Below are 18,555 nucleotides of genomic sequence, written 5' to 3'. Positions count from 1 at the left end.
ATGAGGAATAAAGACAAATTGAAAATAAAATTATGTAAACAGCTCAAAGCTCCATTTTTCTGGCGGCCGCTCTGTCCAGGCTCAGCCTCTGCAGCGTGAGGAGCCTCCGCTTTCGTACTCGTACCTGCCCACGTCACCTTCGTTACCTCGAAGAGATCTTTAACGTGCTCTGAAACGCCTCAGAGTCATGGATTTCTGTGTAAGTGGTGCATGAAGTCACCCAGGGCCTGCGGCTTGTGGCTTACCTTGCATGGTGAGCTTCAAAATACCTGGATTTTAAATGATGGATTACACGGTTTCAAGGTGGGGGGAGGCGGGAAAAAAGGCAGCTTAGATATCATACCTGGAGAAGATTTCTGAGAATTTTCCCACTTTAAGCACAATTTCACATCTAAAGCACGTACTTCTAGTAGTTAGCATACTGCTGTGCTTGTTGAACAGAAATTATGAAAGACAAAGTGTATTACAAAAAGCTTTGTACTGTCTCCTCTGATTAAAAAAAAAAATCAGCCTCAATTAAAATAGTATGAAGGCAGAGCAAAACAAAGCCTCAAACTGGGAATCAAAACTGACTTCAGTTCTTGGCTTTGTCACCGACTGTTGTGAACTTGGACTCTTTCCACTTCCAAGTTTTCTCACTAGCAGAGTAGGAACGTTCCTCACTGCCTTAACACAGTACTTTGGTTCCTCAGACAAAAACATGCCTCTGTAAGATTAGTATTAAAGTATGATCTATTAGTATTCTTTTATTTATTTTCCTCTTTAAAAACCCAAATAACAAATCAAAATGACTCATTGTATGTTGTTTAAAACTTCACTTTAAATATGCTAGCATCCCCTTTGACACTTGAATAAATCTGAGGAGAACGAATTTAATTTCAGTCCCACTTCCTGCCCTCAGCTGGCTTCCTGTGACTTGAGGGCAGCCAAGCTTTACATACAAAAGTTCATAAAATTTGTTTTTTAAAAAAAAAATTTCATCAGACCATCAACCCACCCACTCTTGCAGACCACTCTTGCCACTTCTGGAAGTTACTCCGCTTTCTCTGCCCCCACCCACAGCCACAGAAGAGAAGTTGATATGGACAAAACCAGAACGGAGGCAGAGGTAAAAATATGAATTTTAATTCAGAGTATTTAGTGTATTTACAACAGAAAGTTTCTCTCTGGTCAAGGGACAAGAGACTAAAAAAAAATCCACATTACAAGTGTGTAGACAACCTGCACCTGATGCAGGCTAATTGATTTTTGCTACTTCTGCTTCACCCAGGGTAATACCTGTGAGAAAGTGATGGTGAGAGCCTGGAGATGGTACCGAATGTCTCTTACACCCAAGTAGCAATCAGAGAATTCAGTCCAGGGAGTAGTGTGAAGTTATTCAACAGTTGCTAAAAAATATACATATATATATATATGTACACATACACAGTCCCATTTGCAGTTAGATGAAATTCAGCGAATCATTCAGAGATAGATAAGCAGGTAGGCACAAGCCTACCAACCTGCGTGCAAGCACAGATTTGCAGAGGCGCTCACGCTACTAGGTACATAGGTACCTTCTCACCCAGACGCACACATTCCTTTCCCCACTGCACTTGGACAAACACACAGGCAGCTGTTTTGTTAATGCTATCTTACACGGTTTCTAGGTACAGAAAAAAAACTTGAGAAAAAAGCACCAACCCTCTAATCTGACTCACTGGCTCGGAATCCTTATTCCTCTTGAACCTGAGGGAAATGGGGGTGTGGAAAGGATAACGTGCTCCCATTTCTACAGAGCCACCACTTCTGAATCTCCGCAACTCTTTTGCCACAGCGACAACTAGTTAATACCGAAAGGGGGCAATCCTCTCCTGCTCTCAGAAATAGGCACGTCCTCCCACCACTTCCCTTGAGTCAGACCTAGCAATCAAAGGGCTGCAATGTGAGCCAGTTCAACTGTCTGATCTTGCAGAAAAACAGATCTGCAAAAAGTGAGCGAGTGCTTTACCATCTGAACAGCCAGCTTAACCAAGTTAACCTACAAGTTTACCTACCACATGGTGGGTGGAGCACCGTTTCAGCAACAACTTGTCTGTAGAGTAGCTGATCTATTAAGTCACTCCGAGCTCCTGTTTTCATCTTGGTCAGAGTCCACGCACCACTTCCTTTATGAGGTGCTTTCCCTCCTTGGGAAAGCAGTTGTTGCAGAGGCCTGTCTTGGTTTAAAGATGCTGAACTACGTGGTGATTGAGAAGCAAACCTCAGCCCTCCTCCAGCATCATCTGCTGCTGTCCCCAACAAACCCAGTTAAGGAGTGTTAGAAAGATAGGGAGGTATGCGAAAAGGAAGACAGGAAAGGAAGGGAGTTATGATCCTCTCTTAACAGCATTAGCAAAGGCAACTAAAGCAGAAATAGATTAAAGATGGCTGTGGAGGCTGCAAGGTTGTGGAGAGTTCTGATTTAGCAAAGCCTCTTGAATAGCTTCACTGCAGCCACTCAGCTCCATCTGGTTGAGTACATAGCTGATGTGCTCCACAGTTGCAGCATGGCCCATCTGCAGTTTCCACAGTCTAAGCATTTCATACTGGACATCTCGTAAACGCCGATGCTCTATCTCAATTCGCTCTAGATCATAGTCACTCAGACCCAGACGCCTCACAAACTCTTTCCACCGAGATGGCGGTACGTGATCCACCACAGTGTAGAGAATAGCAGGGTCTGTGAAAAGAGAAGAAATAAAGTGTGAGAACCAGGATTCTGCAGCCTCAAGGAGAATGTGAATAATCCAGCGCTGGATAGCGCCTTGGGATCATGCATTGCCCCCTCCTGTTCAGGCCTTCTACAGAGTAGTCACACAGACTCGTGTGATGTCCAGACTTGCCCTTATCCCTCAAAAAGCAATGGGAATGCTTCCATATGCTCTTGTGTAAGGTTACGAGCAGAGCTGAGCACACATGTTTAGGGCCTTGCTGCCACACATTCCTGCCAAAAAAATGCTCTGGGTCACCATCCCAGAGGCATTAAGACTGACAGCATGTCACCACATATGACAATCCATTTTGCCGGTAGGGAAAAGGGACAACAGAAAGGCCTCGCGTAAGTGTTTAGCATATACAGGCTCACAGGCTCTGGGCATGCTTCTGCCTTTGTACTGTGCCAGGCAGGAAGTATACACACAGGTCATGTACACCGGGTAAGGTCTGTCCAACATCCTCCTAGCCGCATCTGCATAATCAGGTTCTCGTTTGCCTGGGGAAGGAGAGAAGGATGGGGGAGTTTCACTTACTGTCTGGAAGCTGTGTCTTCCTGGCAGGTCTGACACAGTCTGGTAACTCATGTGAACTTTGCGGCAGAGGTGCAGGTGATGGCGTTGCATTCACTGACAATTCTGTTTCCTTCTGGGACTCGGGAAGAAGGATGGAAATTTCACTTCTTTTTACCTCAACCTGAAAGACACATTTTCTTAGTCCAGAATCACCTGCAGTAGCACAATACACCTGTCTCCTGCAAGGAACCGCTAGCTTTATATACCAAAATTTATCCAAGATAGGTAGGGAGCAGGTGCTGAGGTTTTAAATCTTCCTATATGCCTTGTTTGAGCAGAAGGCACCAACCATTTCTTTCCAGCAGAACCCAAGGAGTTTAACTCTTTTTTGGCACCAAAAAACGGTAGTCTGGAAAAAATGTTTCTTTACAAAATCAAGTAAGACTAGGACCCAAAATCACCACCATTCTTGAAGTTCCACATGCCACCTTTTCCATCAGCCTTCTCTGTAAGGCTGTGGAAACACTACCTCAAGTACTGCTTGGGCCCTCTTAATTACAGAACAACATTGGACCTGACAGAACACTGTGAAGCAGCACCAAGAGGCTTGTGGGGTCAAGATCTGAACTGAAGTAAAATTAGTTAAATCCCCCAAGCTTGGGGTATATAGGGAAAAAAAGGGATTAAGGACCAGCTATCTGAAAAAAATGCATCCAGGAAGAAAAGAGGAAAAAGCTAGCTGTTTGAAAAGCATCCTCTAGAAGAGGGGAAGTAAAATATTAATGGCTCCACCCTCTACAGGAAAAGACTTCCGAATTAAACAGCCCTATTACTCAGCTCATTTGAAAATACAAGGCCTGAAAACAGCCCATGGGGAAAAATATTACTCTGGATCCCAGGCTAACATTGTTGAAACTGCAAGGAAAGCTCATCATCTTGCTCACCTCGGATACTGGCTCCTTGGTTGTCTGCAGCAAAGAAACTTTAAAGAAAAAAAAGAAAAAAGAAAGCAGAGATTATTTTCACTTCCTCTCATCCCAGAGAAAACAGGAAAGCAGCTATTCACAATCCTGCCCTCAAAAAGATTTTATAGCAAAATGGACATGTCCCAGCAACGAGCTCACATGCACTTCCAGTCACAGCTACGGGCACGGATGCAGAGTTGCAAGAACTGCACCAATAAGCTTAGCTGTCGAGTTCGTGTGTTCCTCTGGCCTTGCAGCAAAGTAGAGTAACAGGATCCCACTTTTTCCCCTCACACATATGCGCATACACAAACACACAGAGAATTATGTCTTTCCCAATTAATATCACTGCATATGCTGCTGTACTCACCACAGGAGTAGAAAGACGATGCTATCCCATTTTCCTGGACCAGCTTCACTACTTTATTTACAATGTAGAGGACAGAGATAACTCCAAATATTGCAACGATGATGCCAAGGACAAGGTTCCCATCTGGACAAAAGGCCAAATGAGTGAGTGACTGAGAAAGGAAGAGGTAAGTGCTAGAGGAAGAACAGCAAACGAAGACGTGCAAATGGTAGGGAGAAAAAGAATAATGGTTTGAGAGAGTGGAGAAAATAATACTTTACAAAAGGCATTAACAGAACAAAAGCCCACACTGAAAAGATTCCACTGTCTCCCAGTTCCTCCAGTACTCACTCAGCCCAGACGAAGTCGGTGAGGTAGTCACTGGGCTATGACACTGCAAGCATTCTTCTCCAATGCAGCTGAAAGAGCAAATTAGAGAGATGAGCGTGCGTGAAATGAAACACCAGCCATTTGCGACAATCCTAAGTAACAGACAAGTCTAGATGAGCCTGCAAAGCAGAGCAATGCGGTGCGGCTAGTGACTTTGGGTTCTTAGTGGGATGATACCTTCATGGAGAAGACCCAGGGTGGCAGAGGGGAAGACCCAATTGCCCCAGAAAGGCAGAATGTTGTAAAGTTACGTCAAGATGGACAGAGCCTTGAGAAAAATTTCCTCCCCCTGTGGGGTTTGTGTCTGCTGTCTCTCCTACTCAATGGAGGGGCATACAAAGAATAAAAGCTCACCTGTTGCAAGGCTTGCAAACGTTACTAAGTGTCAGGAAGAATCGAGGCTTACACCTGCAAATCGTGTCTCTGTTCTTTGAACCTGTAGAGGAAAGAAGAAACCGTTGCCATAATCTGGACAGAGAAGAAAACAAAAAGAGAAAAATCCACTCCAAGATGGGAGGGAGCTTATCTCTCTTTGAGCCTGGAGAACTGCTACTGAAGAAAAGAAAGGATTCGGTCTATGTCTGAGGACAGAAGAGGGGGATAAAAATAATAAAAAATAAGGGTACCACTGTCCTGGTAGGTCAGGGACCTCTGTAGAGGCTTGGAAAGGGACTAAAATTACAGTGCATCTGAAATTGGTCTAATGGATAATGACAATTCCACTGCAAAAGCGGAGAATGTCACTCAAGTTCAAACATGACAAGAAGGGGAAATAATATTAGTCAGGCAAAGATGAGGGAGAAGTGGTCCCTGAGCAGCTGAGACTGGTGAGGAAGTCAGTTCAGGGCAGGGAGAAATCTCTTCAAGCCATGAGACACATATCCACTCTTGTGATCTACTATGCTGTGAGTGGAAGTGGTAAGAAATTAAAGAGCTATTGCTTCTGAGCAAGTTACAGTATATGGAGACTGAGTAAAACAGGTGTGGGGAGGAACAGACAAGAATAGTGATGGAAGAACATAAAGTTGCATGAGGGGAGGGAAAAAGGTACTAGAATAAGCAGCAGGCATTCCGTGGCAAGGAAGGGACAGGACTAAACCAGTTCTACATCAGCCAAGAGGGAAGGAAATTGCTCAAGGGCAGCGTACGATGATGACCCTTGAGGATAGGTGTAAGCATCGAAATTGCGACAGAGAAAGATTACCAAGCACCAGAGGGAACGCATTCACCAGTGAGACACAAACCTCACACTAGGCAAGGTAAGAGACGGGAAAGGGATCAGGAGAAGCAGAATTCGCAAAGAAGAGAGGATAGTTTTAGGACATCAAGGTAAGGAACATTTAAGGGACACAAACAGAATTAGACTACAGCACAAAGTGGAGGGCGGCAAGCAGTATTTGGTCAAGATCTCCGATTCCTGGCTGGAGATGAGGCAGCTTTAGACAGCTAACATGAGTACTTCTCCCAGACACCCGCACCATCCCCAGGTCATGCCCAATGCCACTGGGTACAGTTCAGCATTACCTGAGCAGCTCTTTAGTTTAAAACACTGCACAGTACACTGTGGTGGTTCAGCAACCGACTGAGAAGCAGTTCAGCTGGGCACTGGGACCAGCGGTATTTTCAGCCATTGTACTCAAAGTGCTTCCACAGCAATTGGAGAGGGAAATGCAATAAGCATCAGGAGAAATATCCACACAAAGACAAAAAAGGAAGGTAAGGGGGAAGTCTGCTCTAGAGCATAAAGACCTTGCTTCAGTACGTGCAAGGCAGATGTACCAAAATTAAGTAGAAAATATCTCCTCACAACAGCCAAAACCAAGAAATCATTCAAGGACAAAAGGAAGGTAGAAACTGTCATAGAAAACAAGGATTGATGCCAAGGCAGGCAAAAAATGGCAGTCTTTCTGGGGAAAAGGGGCAGGCAAAACCAAGAGTTGCTCCAAAACTACAATCACTTCAGAGCAAGGCGTTGCGATGTGTCAGAAAGTGAAAAGAGGGCTGCTAATGTATGTCCGTACTGGAGCCATATCCATGCCATACTCACAGTTGGCAATAATCCCATTGACACACGAGCTGCAGTTCCTACACTGGAAGAGATCGGACAGGCCAATCTGATATTGATTCTTCCGACAGCCGCATACGGTATCTTGCTTTGGGGTGCAGGGGGTCTCTACTATCTGCTGGAATTCTGAGAAAAGGAAAAGCGATTATTCCTACCTCTTCTCTCACTTTCAGCTGAGACCACCCTTATGATGAGAGGTATTGTTATCCCCTAATCTTCCCAGAGAAAGGCCAAAAAGGCCTGCAAACTGTGTCTCAGACTGTAGTAATTTGGTAACCCTTATTCCCACTGTCCCCAATCCCTTCCCATACACTGTCCTTCTGCCCATTCAATTGCTTACTTTTCCAAGCTTCCTCACTCACCTTGCCATCCCCTCCAGCCCCGCCACCTGCCACTACTACCCATTTTCCTCAGGTCGTGTAAATAACTCACCTGTACGGCAATGTGTACACTGGAAGCATTTAGACATGGTGTTATCCACAGCTGTGAATGTGCCATTAGCACAAGGAAGACAGACAGGTGCCTGGTCAGGCCGATCACAGTCTTTTGCCTTGTAGGTACCTGCAAGAAAATCACTTAACAGAGCTCTGACAGGAAGGCAAACACGTTGTCATAGGGAGGATGAGAGTCATTGATTCCTCAGAAAAACCCTGGAGTTGATGGCGTAAGGATTGAGTATGCTTCCTCTCACCAGTGTGAAGGACACTGACAGCCCAAAAGAAGAGAGACAAGGAATAAGAATGTATCTGGGTAGGGATAGGTACCAAGGAAAGGGAGCACTGATGTAGCTGTAGGACAGAAACAGTTTGAAAGTGCAGGACAGGGAAATGCCTCTAAGGTGAAGGTCACTATTACTGTACTTATTTTACGTACCTGCATGGCACCTCATGCAGCAGTGGGTCTCTCTGGGATGTAGGTATTGTCCTAGTGGGCACTGCACCTGCCTCTTTTCTCTCCTCAAGGGGTTAGAGGAGTCTCTTCCATCCAAAGCTACCCGATGGACCTGCAGTGTATATGGCACTGGAGCAATTTCTACAGATTCCTTCGTCAACACACAGACAAATGTTAAGATAACCTGTAAATACAGAGGGAGGGGGAGAGAGAGCGAAAGAAAAAGGGAGAGCAACAAGGTGAGAAAACATCATATCCCCTGGCAGACTGCACAGCTGACTTCAGCACTTACAATTAAATCTTTTTATAACAGTGAGTTCAATTGACTTGACCAATTCTGATACCAGGACCCTCCACTGACAAAAGTGTGGGGAGATTATGTATCAAAAAAACCTCAACAAACCCATGCCTGTCATCTGTGTTATTAATATGCCATACAATGGTCTCTATGACCAACTGGTTGTATATAAAGCAAATACTTTTCATGATGTGCAATTTACAGATGGAACGCCTTGAAAATGCTGCAGCTTGCAAGAAAGTTACTCAAGAGCAAAGGAATGGTTTCATTTAGGAAGGCAGTAAGACTGGCCATCTAGAAATAGTTTCAGAGAGAAGAATGCATCCAGTACTTGCAGTTCTACTGAATAAATAAACCAGATGGGAAGTTTGGAATAAGAAGGCAAAGGAGGATCTCACTGCATGCAAAGTACAGAAAAGCTTCCAAAACTCCTCCTGAGCACGCCAGCCCTAGAAACGTGGGAAAGTTAGGTTTTCCACTTCTCCCCATCAAACGCAGTTTAAAAGGAATAATGTACAACTGTTAACATTCAGTCTGAACAGTCTGCCACAAAAATGTGCACTTTTTTCTTTTTTAATTCCTTTAAGATTTACTTGCTATTTTTCATTTTGAAGATGACTGTTGTCAAGAATTTTCACACAACTATTAAGATTGGCATGACTGTAGTATGACTGTAAGAGAGTATGAGTGTGTATGAGCGTGTGTACACACACACCCCAGAAGGAACAGCAGAACAAAGGGTTAAAAGAACGGCCCTCTGCCGATAATGAAGAATGCCATTCCCTGGACATTGTTTTCAGGACACTATTCCCAGCAGTGAAATTGAGAAATGTGCTGTTTATGTCACGGCCGAAAGGTCTACACTCTGGTAACACCACAGCACAGATGACTCATCAGCAAAAGACCCTGCACCAGGAGGATGGTAATGAGATTGCAGCATATCACAAACACGATTCCTTTGCCTGTTGGCCCAACAGAAAAACAGACCCCAGGCATGTATTTCAAGCATGCATCCAGACAAGGAAAAAACATACAATAACAAAAAGGTTAAAAAAACCCAAACAAAACAAAACCGGGAAACAACTTGGCGCAAGATTTATGGAGCTGAAGTCAGCAAGTTTCTATGGCAAAAGCCCATCCCATACCAGCTGATGACTCCCAAAGGGTATGATCGACTTATCCAAAAACTAGTTTGTAGAGCCATGAGGAACCACAGCGGCGTGATGAAGACCTGATAGCCAGTGTCCCTTGTCATCTGCATTGCACACGAGTCATCCCGGCCACACCATCTGGACATACACATGTTGGTGCTTCCAAGCGTGTCACGGAGAGTGCGTGCCAACGTAGTCTATGCATCAGATCGTGTGAATGCATGAAAATCAACTCTTATTTGTTTGCAAAAAAAACCACTCCGCCCCATCCATACAATCTCACCCTGAGTTTTACTACACTAACTTCCCTACATTGTAATGTTTTCCCAGCTTCCTTTTTTGAAAGTGGTAAGATGCCTAGCTGTACAGGCACAACTTCAGAGTTCTGTTTCTTTTTGCTTTTTCAGCTAGAAGAGTTATAGCAAAGGCAAAGTAAACCAATAAGGGTAAACCACAACGCTGATACCAATTTTGTGGTTGCAAGCTTAGGAAGGAACACGCAAAATGAGGTGGCTATGACAGCTCCGTGCTGTCCTGTTTCTCTCTCAAAATTAAAGCCTTGGGGGTGAAAGATACATACATGAAAGCAACTTAAAACCTCAAGAAGGATAGGACTTTGCAACTCTGACAAAACAAAAACCTCATTTTTCAGAGAGCTCTGACATATTCAATAGACCAGATGCTAAAATGGTGAACAGGAAAAAGAGAACCACATATTTAAATAGCTATCGTTTCAGACTTAATTAGCTGACCACAGGATAAATGCGAGCACTCCAACAACAACTCAGTAAGAAATAAAACTTGTTTCAGCAGCTGATAGTCTTACAAGATTGATTGCTTGCAGGAAAACGGGTAAAAGATCATGCACGCAGACTGTCTGACAGCAACAATAGAAAATCCTGATTCTCTAGCCAATGATTAATCCCCTAATTTGGGAATATATACAGCTGGCCCATAAGTCAGACAAGTCAGCAACAGAAACAACAGAGGAAAGCATCAAAGATCAAGCCAAAAACACATAGAAAATTGGTCAGATACACCTTCAAAAACAAAAGAAAACAGGAAAGGTGTCTTCAATTTTTTAGGTTAAGTGAAAGCATGTCTATAAGTGTAATCAAACCAGAGTTAACACATTATTACTGATCAAAATCTGAGGAACAAAGAGTCACAGACCACAAGTTACTCACAAACCAATGACTCGGCCTTCCAGAAAAATCATTTACATGGCAGAAAAAAAAACAACCACCATCTTAAGCAGCTCCCCAAGCCATTCAGCAGTATACTGACTTATACCAATGACAGACTTCATAAAATTCAAGAAATACATGAAACTAGAATAGACTATTTCAGTTGGAAGGGACCTACAATGATCATCTAGTCCAACTGCCTGACCAATTCAGGGCTGAACAAAAGTTAAAGCATGTTATTAAGGGCATTGTCCAAATGCCTCTTAAATGATGATAGGCATGGGGCATCGACCCCCTCTCTAGGAAGCCTGTTCCAGTGTTTGACCACCCTCTCAGTAAAGAAATGCTTCCTAATGTCCAGTCTGAACCTCCCCTGGTGCAGCTTTGGACCATTCCCATGCGTCCTATCGCTGGATACCAGGGAGAAGAGCTCAGCTCCTCCCTCTCCCCTTCCCCTCCTCAGGAAGCTGTAGAGAGCAATGAGGTCGCCCCTCAGCCTCCTTTTCTCCAAACTAGCCAAGCCCAAAGTCCTTAGCCGCTCCTCATAGGACATGCCTTCCAGCCCTTTTACCAGCTTTGTTGCCCTCCTCTGGAGACATTCAAGGACCTTCACATCTTTCTTAAACTGTGGGGCCCAGAACTGCACACAGCACTCGAGGTGAGGCTGCACCAACGCTGAACACAGCGGGATAATCACCTCTGTTGTCCGGCTGGCTATGCCGTGTTTGATGCACCCAGGATGCGGTTTGCCCTCTTGGCTGCCGGGGCACACTGCTGACTCACACTGAGCCTGCTGCGGACCAGCACCCCCTGATCCCTTTCTGCAGGGCTGCTCTCCAGCCCTCCTCTCCCAATTTATACTTTTCCTGGCATTACTCCGTCCTAGGTGCAGAATCCGCCATTTGGACTTGTTAAATTTCATTCCATGAATCACTGACCAATGCTCCAATCTATCTAGATCCCTCTGCAAGACATCTTGTCGCTCAAGAGAGTCAACAGCACCTCCCAGTTTGGTATCGTCAGCAAACTTGCTAATGGTGCATTCAACTCTTGCATCCAGATCATTGATAAATACGTTGAACAGAACTGAATTGAACCCTGAGGAACACTGCTGGTGACTGGTCGCCAGCCAGATGTAGCCCCATTTACTAAGCACTGAAGCCTCAAATCATTGATAACAGCTCACCAAGGCAAAGTTTAGAGGTCTTTTACAACTGAAATAAGGTGATTTTCCATCATTAGATTTACAACATGCTCTGACTCCACTCACCAGGAGAAAGAACGAGTACCTACTAAGCAATGCTGCATAGAAAAGTGGACAGCATGTATTACCTAAGCTGAATGATAATTCAAACCACCAAACCACATCACACCGGTGATTCACATTTTTAGTGAGCGGGGACTGCCCAGGAAAAAAAACAAGTCAGCAGAAACTCTAGGTTTTACTTCTGAAACTGCTGCAGAAATAAACAAAATATGGCAGATGAAAACCAGAATGCTGCTTCCTTAAATCATTCCACCCCTCTGGGTGAGAGCCCCGCACATTCTCCTCACATGTGAGGCAACTGTAGTTCCTTCTCATGTCTCATGCCAGCACTTGCTGCCTGACAGCTACAGTGAAAAAACCACTGCACAAGCCCAAAAGCTCTTCTCCGCAAAGTTTTGGCAGCTGAGACAGGAGTTAGGAGCCCCTGCACCATCTTCAACCTCAAATATTCTTGAATTACTGCCACCACTACAATTCACACCCTTGCTGCTTCTCCTGCCTCACCAGACCATGCACAGAGAACTGCAAATGAGGTGACATCTCTGCAAGAGTAAGTCAAAGAAAGAAAGAAACGGCAAAGATAGAAGTGAAGAACGCAGGAAGATGCAAGAAAGAAGGGGGTGAGGGGTGGAAATAAGAAGGGACATTTGAGAGCACTGGTCTCAGGCCAATGAGAAAGAACGCACGGTATCTGAAACAGAAGGATAGCACAGGGAAGTGCAGCATATCGGGCTACCGTATTATCACCTGCCAATGTCCATAAGGTTAGCAAATACCGAATTACTCAGCACGGATGCCACAGCTCTGTATCATGCGCCCTGCCCTCCCGCTGCAGAGCTGCAGCCCTGCTGCTACCTGCAAGGCTCCTCGCCCTCAGGGAGAAGGGCGGAGGAAGCAGGTACAGTGACAGACAGGTATGATAGGAAAGAGAGGATGGTGAGGGTTGTGTTGGGAGCAAGATTCCCCTCTCCCAGAAAGCCAGTGGATGCCTAGAGGTGTCTGGAGTGGACCAAGACCAGTCACAGAAAGCAAACTGAGTGGGAAGGGGGGAACTAGACAGGTGGGAAGTGACTCCTGTCCACACACGCAGCGCCTTGAGACCCCACGCCTCTTCACATGAACTAACAGGAATGCAATACTTGCTGGAGCAGAACCTCGGGTGTTAGTAATTCAAACAATTCAAATAGTATTGCCCATCACTAGGCTAACGTTTAAAATAGTTCCAAATTAATAATTTCCAGAGTTTAGATCTCCTTAATACAAAAGCGTAAAGCTGAAAATTTCAGAATAAAACAATTTTATAAATTCAGATGTGCTGTTAAAATCCAGAGATTAGGAGGCTTACTCCTTTTTTTGTACACACCTAACATATTCACCATGTAATAAAGTGTTTCCCCACCAACAAATTACTCAACTGGTTCTCTCAAAAAAGACTTCCATTTTGCAAATTCCATTTTTAAACTAAAGAACTACCTGCAAATAACAGGCATTACAAGTCATCAGAATTTCTCAAATATTTCTTAATAGAAACTTCCATTTGCTTAAGAGTGCAACATGACACACACCAATGCACAAGTAATCTACATATCAGTCATCTGTAAGCCTTTTTAATGAGTCATAAGAAATTAGCCAACTTGGAAGTTCAGAAGAAGAGAGATCCTGCTCAGAGTAACGAGCTACCAAAGAAATCAGGGTGCAAGATTACCCTTATGTTCTTTGCCTGCTTCTGCCACTTCCAAAGCTCTTTGAGGTTTGCATTTTTTTAGTTTGCTATACAAAAATGCATGGGAAACCAGAACTTCTGCTTTACACATTGAGAAATGTATATCAAAGCAACATTTACAGGAAGCTTTTCTCATTACTCACTAAAACCTGGAAAGGTCAAATGAAGGATACATAAGAGCTATTATTATAAATAATCCTCCATTTTATAAAGATCAGATGGAGGAAATGCCGTATTTTAGGCCTTATATGTAAAACTATTATCAAGGAGACTGATAATAGGTTTCACGCAATGAAGAAAGGTCTTAGAAATCTTTATTTTAAAAAAGCAAAACAAAACTGTGATTCATCTATAAAGATAATGAACTTCATATTGCAAAATGTGTGTATATATACAGCATATAAAGTTAGAAGTTTTTATTCCATATTAGCAGAGATAAAGAAAAGAGTGAAAAAGTCAGTAGGTGATCACAATGTAAGAAAATAACTTTTTAATTCTTCCTTAGAGGACACAGTGGTGAACACTGGGTCAGAGTCCCGAGTCAGACACGCGACACCCCCGTAGTTCGCCCACCCGTGTTCAGGGCTGACTTCGACAGCGCAGCTGCACAGCCTCGCATCCGAGCACCATCGGAGCAAGAGCTGCGGGAAGCCTCAGCGGGGGCCTCCCCTTTCAATCCCGAGCTGATTTTCAGCTGGGCACGAGCCCTTGGCCCCTGCCCGTGCTGTGCCGCAGCCGTCCTCACGCCCCTTCTCAGTGACTCACTGGGTGAATTTTTTTAAGAGTTGGGCAATTGTCACATGCTGAGTCCTATTCATTGGACTTGATATACTCCTGTTTGTTTTAATAGAGAAACGTAGCGACGTTGCTTTGAGATGTGCTTTCTACTGTCAGGTTCCCAAGACCGTAACAGAAAGATCTGTGTTACCAAGGATTCGAAGGAAGCCCTCGGTTATCCAGGGATGAGGACAAGATTATGGAAGAGAACACAAGACATCTGCCCCAAATAAAAACAAAGCCTCTTTGTGATGACTAAAGAAAACGGATAAGAAGGAGCTAAATGACAAAATTAGTTTTACCCCAAATAATACTACTGATGCAGATAATGGATTACTTAATAAAAAGTAAGGGAAAGGCATCCAAACTGACAATACCTATTACTTGTGAGAACTTAAATTACCACGTAATTGAAATTGGCACAGACCCAGATATCAACATATTCCATTTGGATAGAAGTGAACGGTCATCAAAAATAGAAATTAAAATTAGATTAATAAGCAGATAAAAAGCGCAACAAACCTCCTTGGACAAAGCAATCAGAAATGCAATCAAATGCTATGAATTATTAGGAAAAGATTTGAGGAAAAAAAGGAAAGTGTTGTTATGCCAATGTATAAATCCATATGGTTTGAATCCAGACTGTAGTTCTGGTCCCCAATCCTGAGAACATACATTAACCCAGATATGATACAGAGAAAGGTAACAAGGATGACCAGTGGTACAGAATGGCTGCCGTAAGGGGAATGATTAAAAATACCGGTCTGTAAAAGAGACAACCGAGCAGAGGATACGACAGCAGACTCTAAAGTCATGAATGCCATGGAGAAGGTAAACTGGGATGGCTGTTCTCCATCTCTTCCAAAGCAAGACCTAATAGGCATCACATAAAACAAGCAGGAGACAGGTTCAAAACAAATACAGGGAGGTACTTTTTTAGCCAACACATAGCTGAGGTGTGGGACTCCCTGCCAGAGTGCTGGCGGTGCCAGAAACATGGCTGGTTCCAAAAGCAATCATCACATCCATCAGCAGAAGAAAAAACACACTCAGGGATCCAAAACTTGAAGACACCATTTTGACTTGGGAATTCCTACAGTCACAGATCACTGGAAGCCAGGAAAGTATTTTTATTTTTCATTGTTGTATGCTTGCCCTGCTCCAAAACCCTTGGTAGACTGTTGGCCACTAACAGGATAGTAGGCCCAACACTTCTCTCTTACTTGGTGGCTTGGTTTTCAATTTTTATATAACGTAACTTCTGACTTCAAAATTGCAATTCCTCCCTTTACCTTCAAAAGGAATCAATGCCAGAAGCACCTTTGTGGCTATTTTGTCTTTTTTCTTCATAAAACTGAACTGCCTTTAGTAAATGCCATTATATTTTTTTTTTTTAAATAAGACAGAGAACACAGCGGCCTCAGCAAAGACAGCTGCCATTTTTTCCACTGTGAAAGTTAGGAGCGCATGGGGAAAACACAGAGGACCTGGAAATGAGGTTAAGGACACGTAAAAAGAGAAAATGCATGGAAACAAGCTACAGGAAATTTTGAAGAATCAGAGGAAACATAAAAGAATCAGAAATCTAGAAGGGGAGCATCAAGGGAGTAAGAAAGGCCATGAGGGCAAACGCAGGATGACATGGAAAGTAAATGGAAGATGAGAGGCCATGCAACAGAGTGAGAATTGTAACACTGAAAAAAAAAATTATTTTATGGAAAAGATAAATGTTATCCGTAATGAGTGAGTGTGGTGTTACTGAGAACTTGAAAAGACATGTAAAGAGGAGGGGAAAAATGTCCTCAAAAAGAAAAAGAAATCCCACTGAAGGACACTGTTCTTCCAGCATATTATTTAACTGAAGGCAATATAATGAATTTGGGGAATCCAATGGTTTTTTGTGCATTTTATTGCCAATAATATGAATAATATCACATATAGTATCTGAATTACAGCAAAATATGTATACCACTATACTTAAGTCAGAAATATGCTTTTCCAAGTTTGCTAACTGCTTTGAAATCTATATGCAAGTCATCTCAACAGTTGATGTGTCCTACGATGGTAAGTGATCCACAGTTAGTCAAGGTGTAGAGTGCTCCCATTCCACAGTTTTAATTGTATGGTCTTGCCAGTGCTTGCCAGTTGGAAACTATTACCTGGTTTCCAAAAGCTTCCAAGCACAAAAAATACAACTCTGGAAAAAGGTAACTTTGAGTAGGGCAGTCACAACCTTTTGACAGCAAATTAACAACTAACCCAACATTACAAGTCCAGCGCAGTCAAGTACAAGTGTTTGTCACTAGGATGCTCAGGTATTTAAGTATAAACGGTTTTTATAGAATTTATAGCCATGTCATGATGCTAAGTGACATCACTCCCACTGTCAGAGCTGCTGATACTGGACAGTCATTCACCTCTAGCAGTCATAAAACTCTCAAATTTCTTTCACAAGTAACTTTTTCACCTGCAAAATTACAATGAACAGCTTAAAAATCTGTTTAAAAAACCTGAGATACCCGAGAAGGCTAAAGAAGATTCACCAGCAAAGGTAAACTTGCTAGAAACAAATCCCATGGTTTGGGGCGTAGCTACAGCCCACTAACCTTTGTTTAAATGCCCGCAGAGTAGCGATAAAGCTTTCCTTGCTTTAATAACAGCAACGCGCCCATCCCGTCCCCGGCGGTACAACCGCAGGCACCTGCGGCCGACCGCACAGCAAAGCGGAGCCGGGCGAGCCAGAAGCGGCTCGTCCTCCTCGCCGGCAGCCGGCCCCGACCCCCGCACACCGGCGGCGGGAGCGGAGCCCAGCCCGGGCGGCTCCGTGCCCCCGGCAAAGGCCTCGACGCCGGCATAGCCCCGTGCCTCCCGGCGCCGCGGGCTCCAGGAAATCCTCCGCCATTCCTGTAAATCCAGCCGCCTTTTCACTGACTCAGGGATAAATCCCGGAAACGGCGGCGTCGAACGCAGCGCCCAGCGGGGAGGGAAGGAGGGAGCACCGCCGGCCTCGCCTCGCCTCGCCTCCCCTCACCTCAGCGGCCCCGCAGCGCCGCTGCCCGGTTACACCGCAGGCAGCCAGGTGATGGCGGGCCAGGCGCGGCGCGGCTCGGCTTCCCGACCGCCTCTCGCCGCTCCTCTCGGTCCGCCACCAGCCTCCACCACGACCGCCCACCTCGCCCCTCCGCGGGAGAAAATGGCTTCCCGGGCGCTGCCCCCTCCGCTCCCCGCCCCGGCACGGGGCTGCCATGAGGGAAGCCGAAGCCTCAGGAGAGCGGGAGCAGAAAGCGGGCTGTCCGCAGACCCGGAGCGATGGGGAGCGCTGCGGCGAAGAGGAGGGGCGAAGGGAGCCCGGGCCTAAAAGCCCCGCGGTGGGTCAGGGCGGCGGGCACCGCGCTACAGCCCCGCAACCAGCTGCGGCTCCGGGGGAAGGGCCCACACACCGCCCGCTGTGGGACCGGAGCCGCCGCCGGTCGAGGCGGTGCCCCACCGGGGCACGCTCCCGTCCCGTGGGGAGCGGCGAAGCCCCCGCCGATGACTTACCGTCCCCAGCGAGCTGCAGGGCAGCGCCGGGCCGCGCATGGCTCCGCGGCCCGCTACGTCCCCATGGCAGAGTCCCCCGCGTCCAGAGGAAGCCGCCCCAGCCCTGCCCAGCCCCGGCCGGAGCAGCGGGGAGCGAAACTACCCCGACTCCAACTTCCTGCCAGCGGCAGCAGCGGCAGGAAAGAGGGCGGCGAGCGGCAAGGGGGGGGGGGGGGGCGGCCCGGAGCCGCGCCCCGCCCGCCCTCCGCACCCGCCGGCGCAAACGGACTGCTGGCGGCAGTTTTCCTTAAAAATGGAGATGGACAAGGTGAAGAAAAATAACCGGTGGCTAAAACTGCTAGAAAATACACGGGGAAGGAGTCAAAGGAGGTTGGCTGTAATCTTAAGATTTCCTGACACAGGAGCGTTTCACCTTTCAGCCGTACTTTTAAAGTTCACGTGAAACTTAACCATGTAGGTGTAAGAAAATAACTCTTTGCATCTTAACTGCCTTGGCAGCACCTAAATAATTTTAAATAAAGGTATTTATCAGCCAAAACTAGCATATTTAGAGTATATATGTCCATCCTGTACTTTTTCATTTAAAACACGCGTTTTCTTGTACGCTCCAACAAACCAGCTGCATTGATAGCGCAAAAGTAACACTGAAGTGTATGTAACATTCTGCATGAGCTCTGCTTCCTTTAATGTGTGCTCTTAACAAT

At 45.3% G+C, this 18,555-nt stretch overlaps 1 protein-coding gene across 1 annotated transcript; it reads right to left on the bottom strand.

Moving 5' to 3' along the window:
- Window positions 1-1,109: 1,109 nt before the first annotated feature.
- On the bottom strand, window positions 1,110-18,028 carry TNFRSF1A (TNF receptor superfamily member 1A). Its single transcript, XM_075166289.1, has 10 exons — window positions 17,852-18,028; window positions 7,891-8,092; window positions 7,450-7,578; window positions 7,000-7,143; window positions 5,307-5,388; window positions 4,914-4,981; window positions 4,584-4,706; window positions 4,193-4,230; window positions 3,270-3,429; window positions 1,110-2,701 (listed from the first exon to the last, which is right to left on the bottom strand). Exons 1-10 carry the CDS (start codon window positions 17,888-17,890, stop codon window positions 2,400-2,402), a joined length of 1,287 nt encoding a protein of 428 aa, XP_075022390.1. The 5' UTR covers window positions 17,891-18,028; the 3' UTR covers window positions 1,110-2,399.
- Window positions 18,029-18,555: the final 527 nt, after the last annotated feature.

This window comes from Calonectris borealis, chromosome 1, assembly GCF_964195595.1.
Source record: "Calonectris borealis chromosome 1, bCalBor7.hap1.2, whole genome shotgun sequence".
In the NCBI taxonomy this organism is placed as follows: Eukaryota; Metazoa; Chordata; class Aves; order Procellariiformes; family Procellariidae; genus Calonectris; species Calonectris borealis.
This window is presented reverse-complemented; position numbering and strand designations above follow the sequence as displayed.

Excerpts from the sequence above, each read along its gene's own strand:
- TNFRSF1A (XM_075166289.1), bottom strand. The coding sequence starts at position 17,890 with ATGCGCGGCCCGGCGCTGCCCTGCAGCTCGCTGGGGACG. Across the intron at positions 5,389-6,999 it reads CAATGGGATTATTGCCAACT|GTTCAAAGAACAGAGACACG; the intron begins GTGAGTATGGCA and ends TTTCCTCTACAG. Across the intron at positions 3,430-4,192 it reads CCAAGGAGCCAGTATCCGAG|GTTGAGGTAAAAAGAAGTGA; the intron begins GTGAGCAAGATG and ends TGTGTCTTTCAG.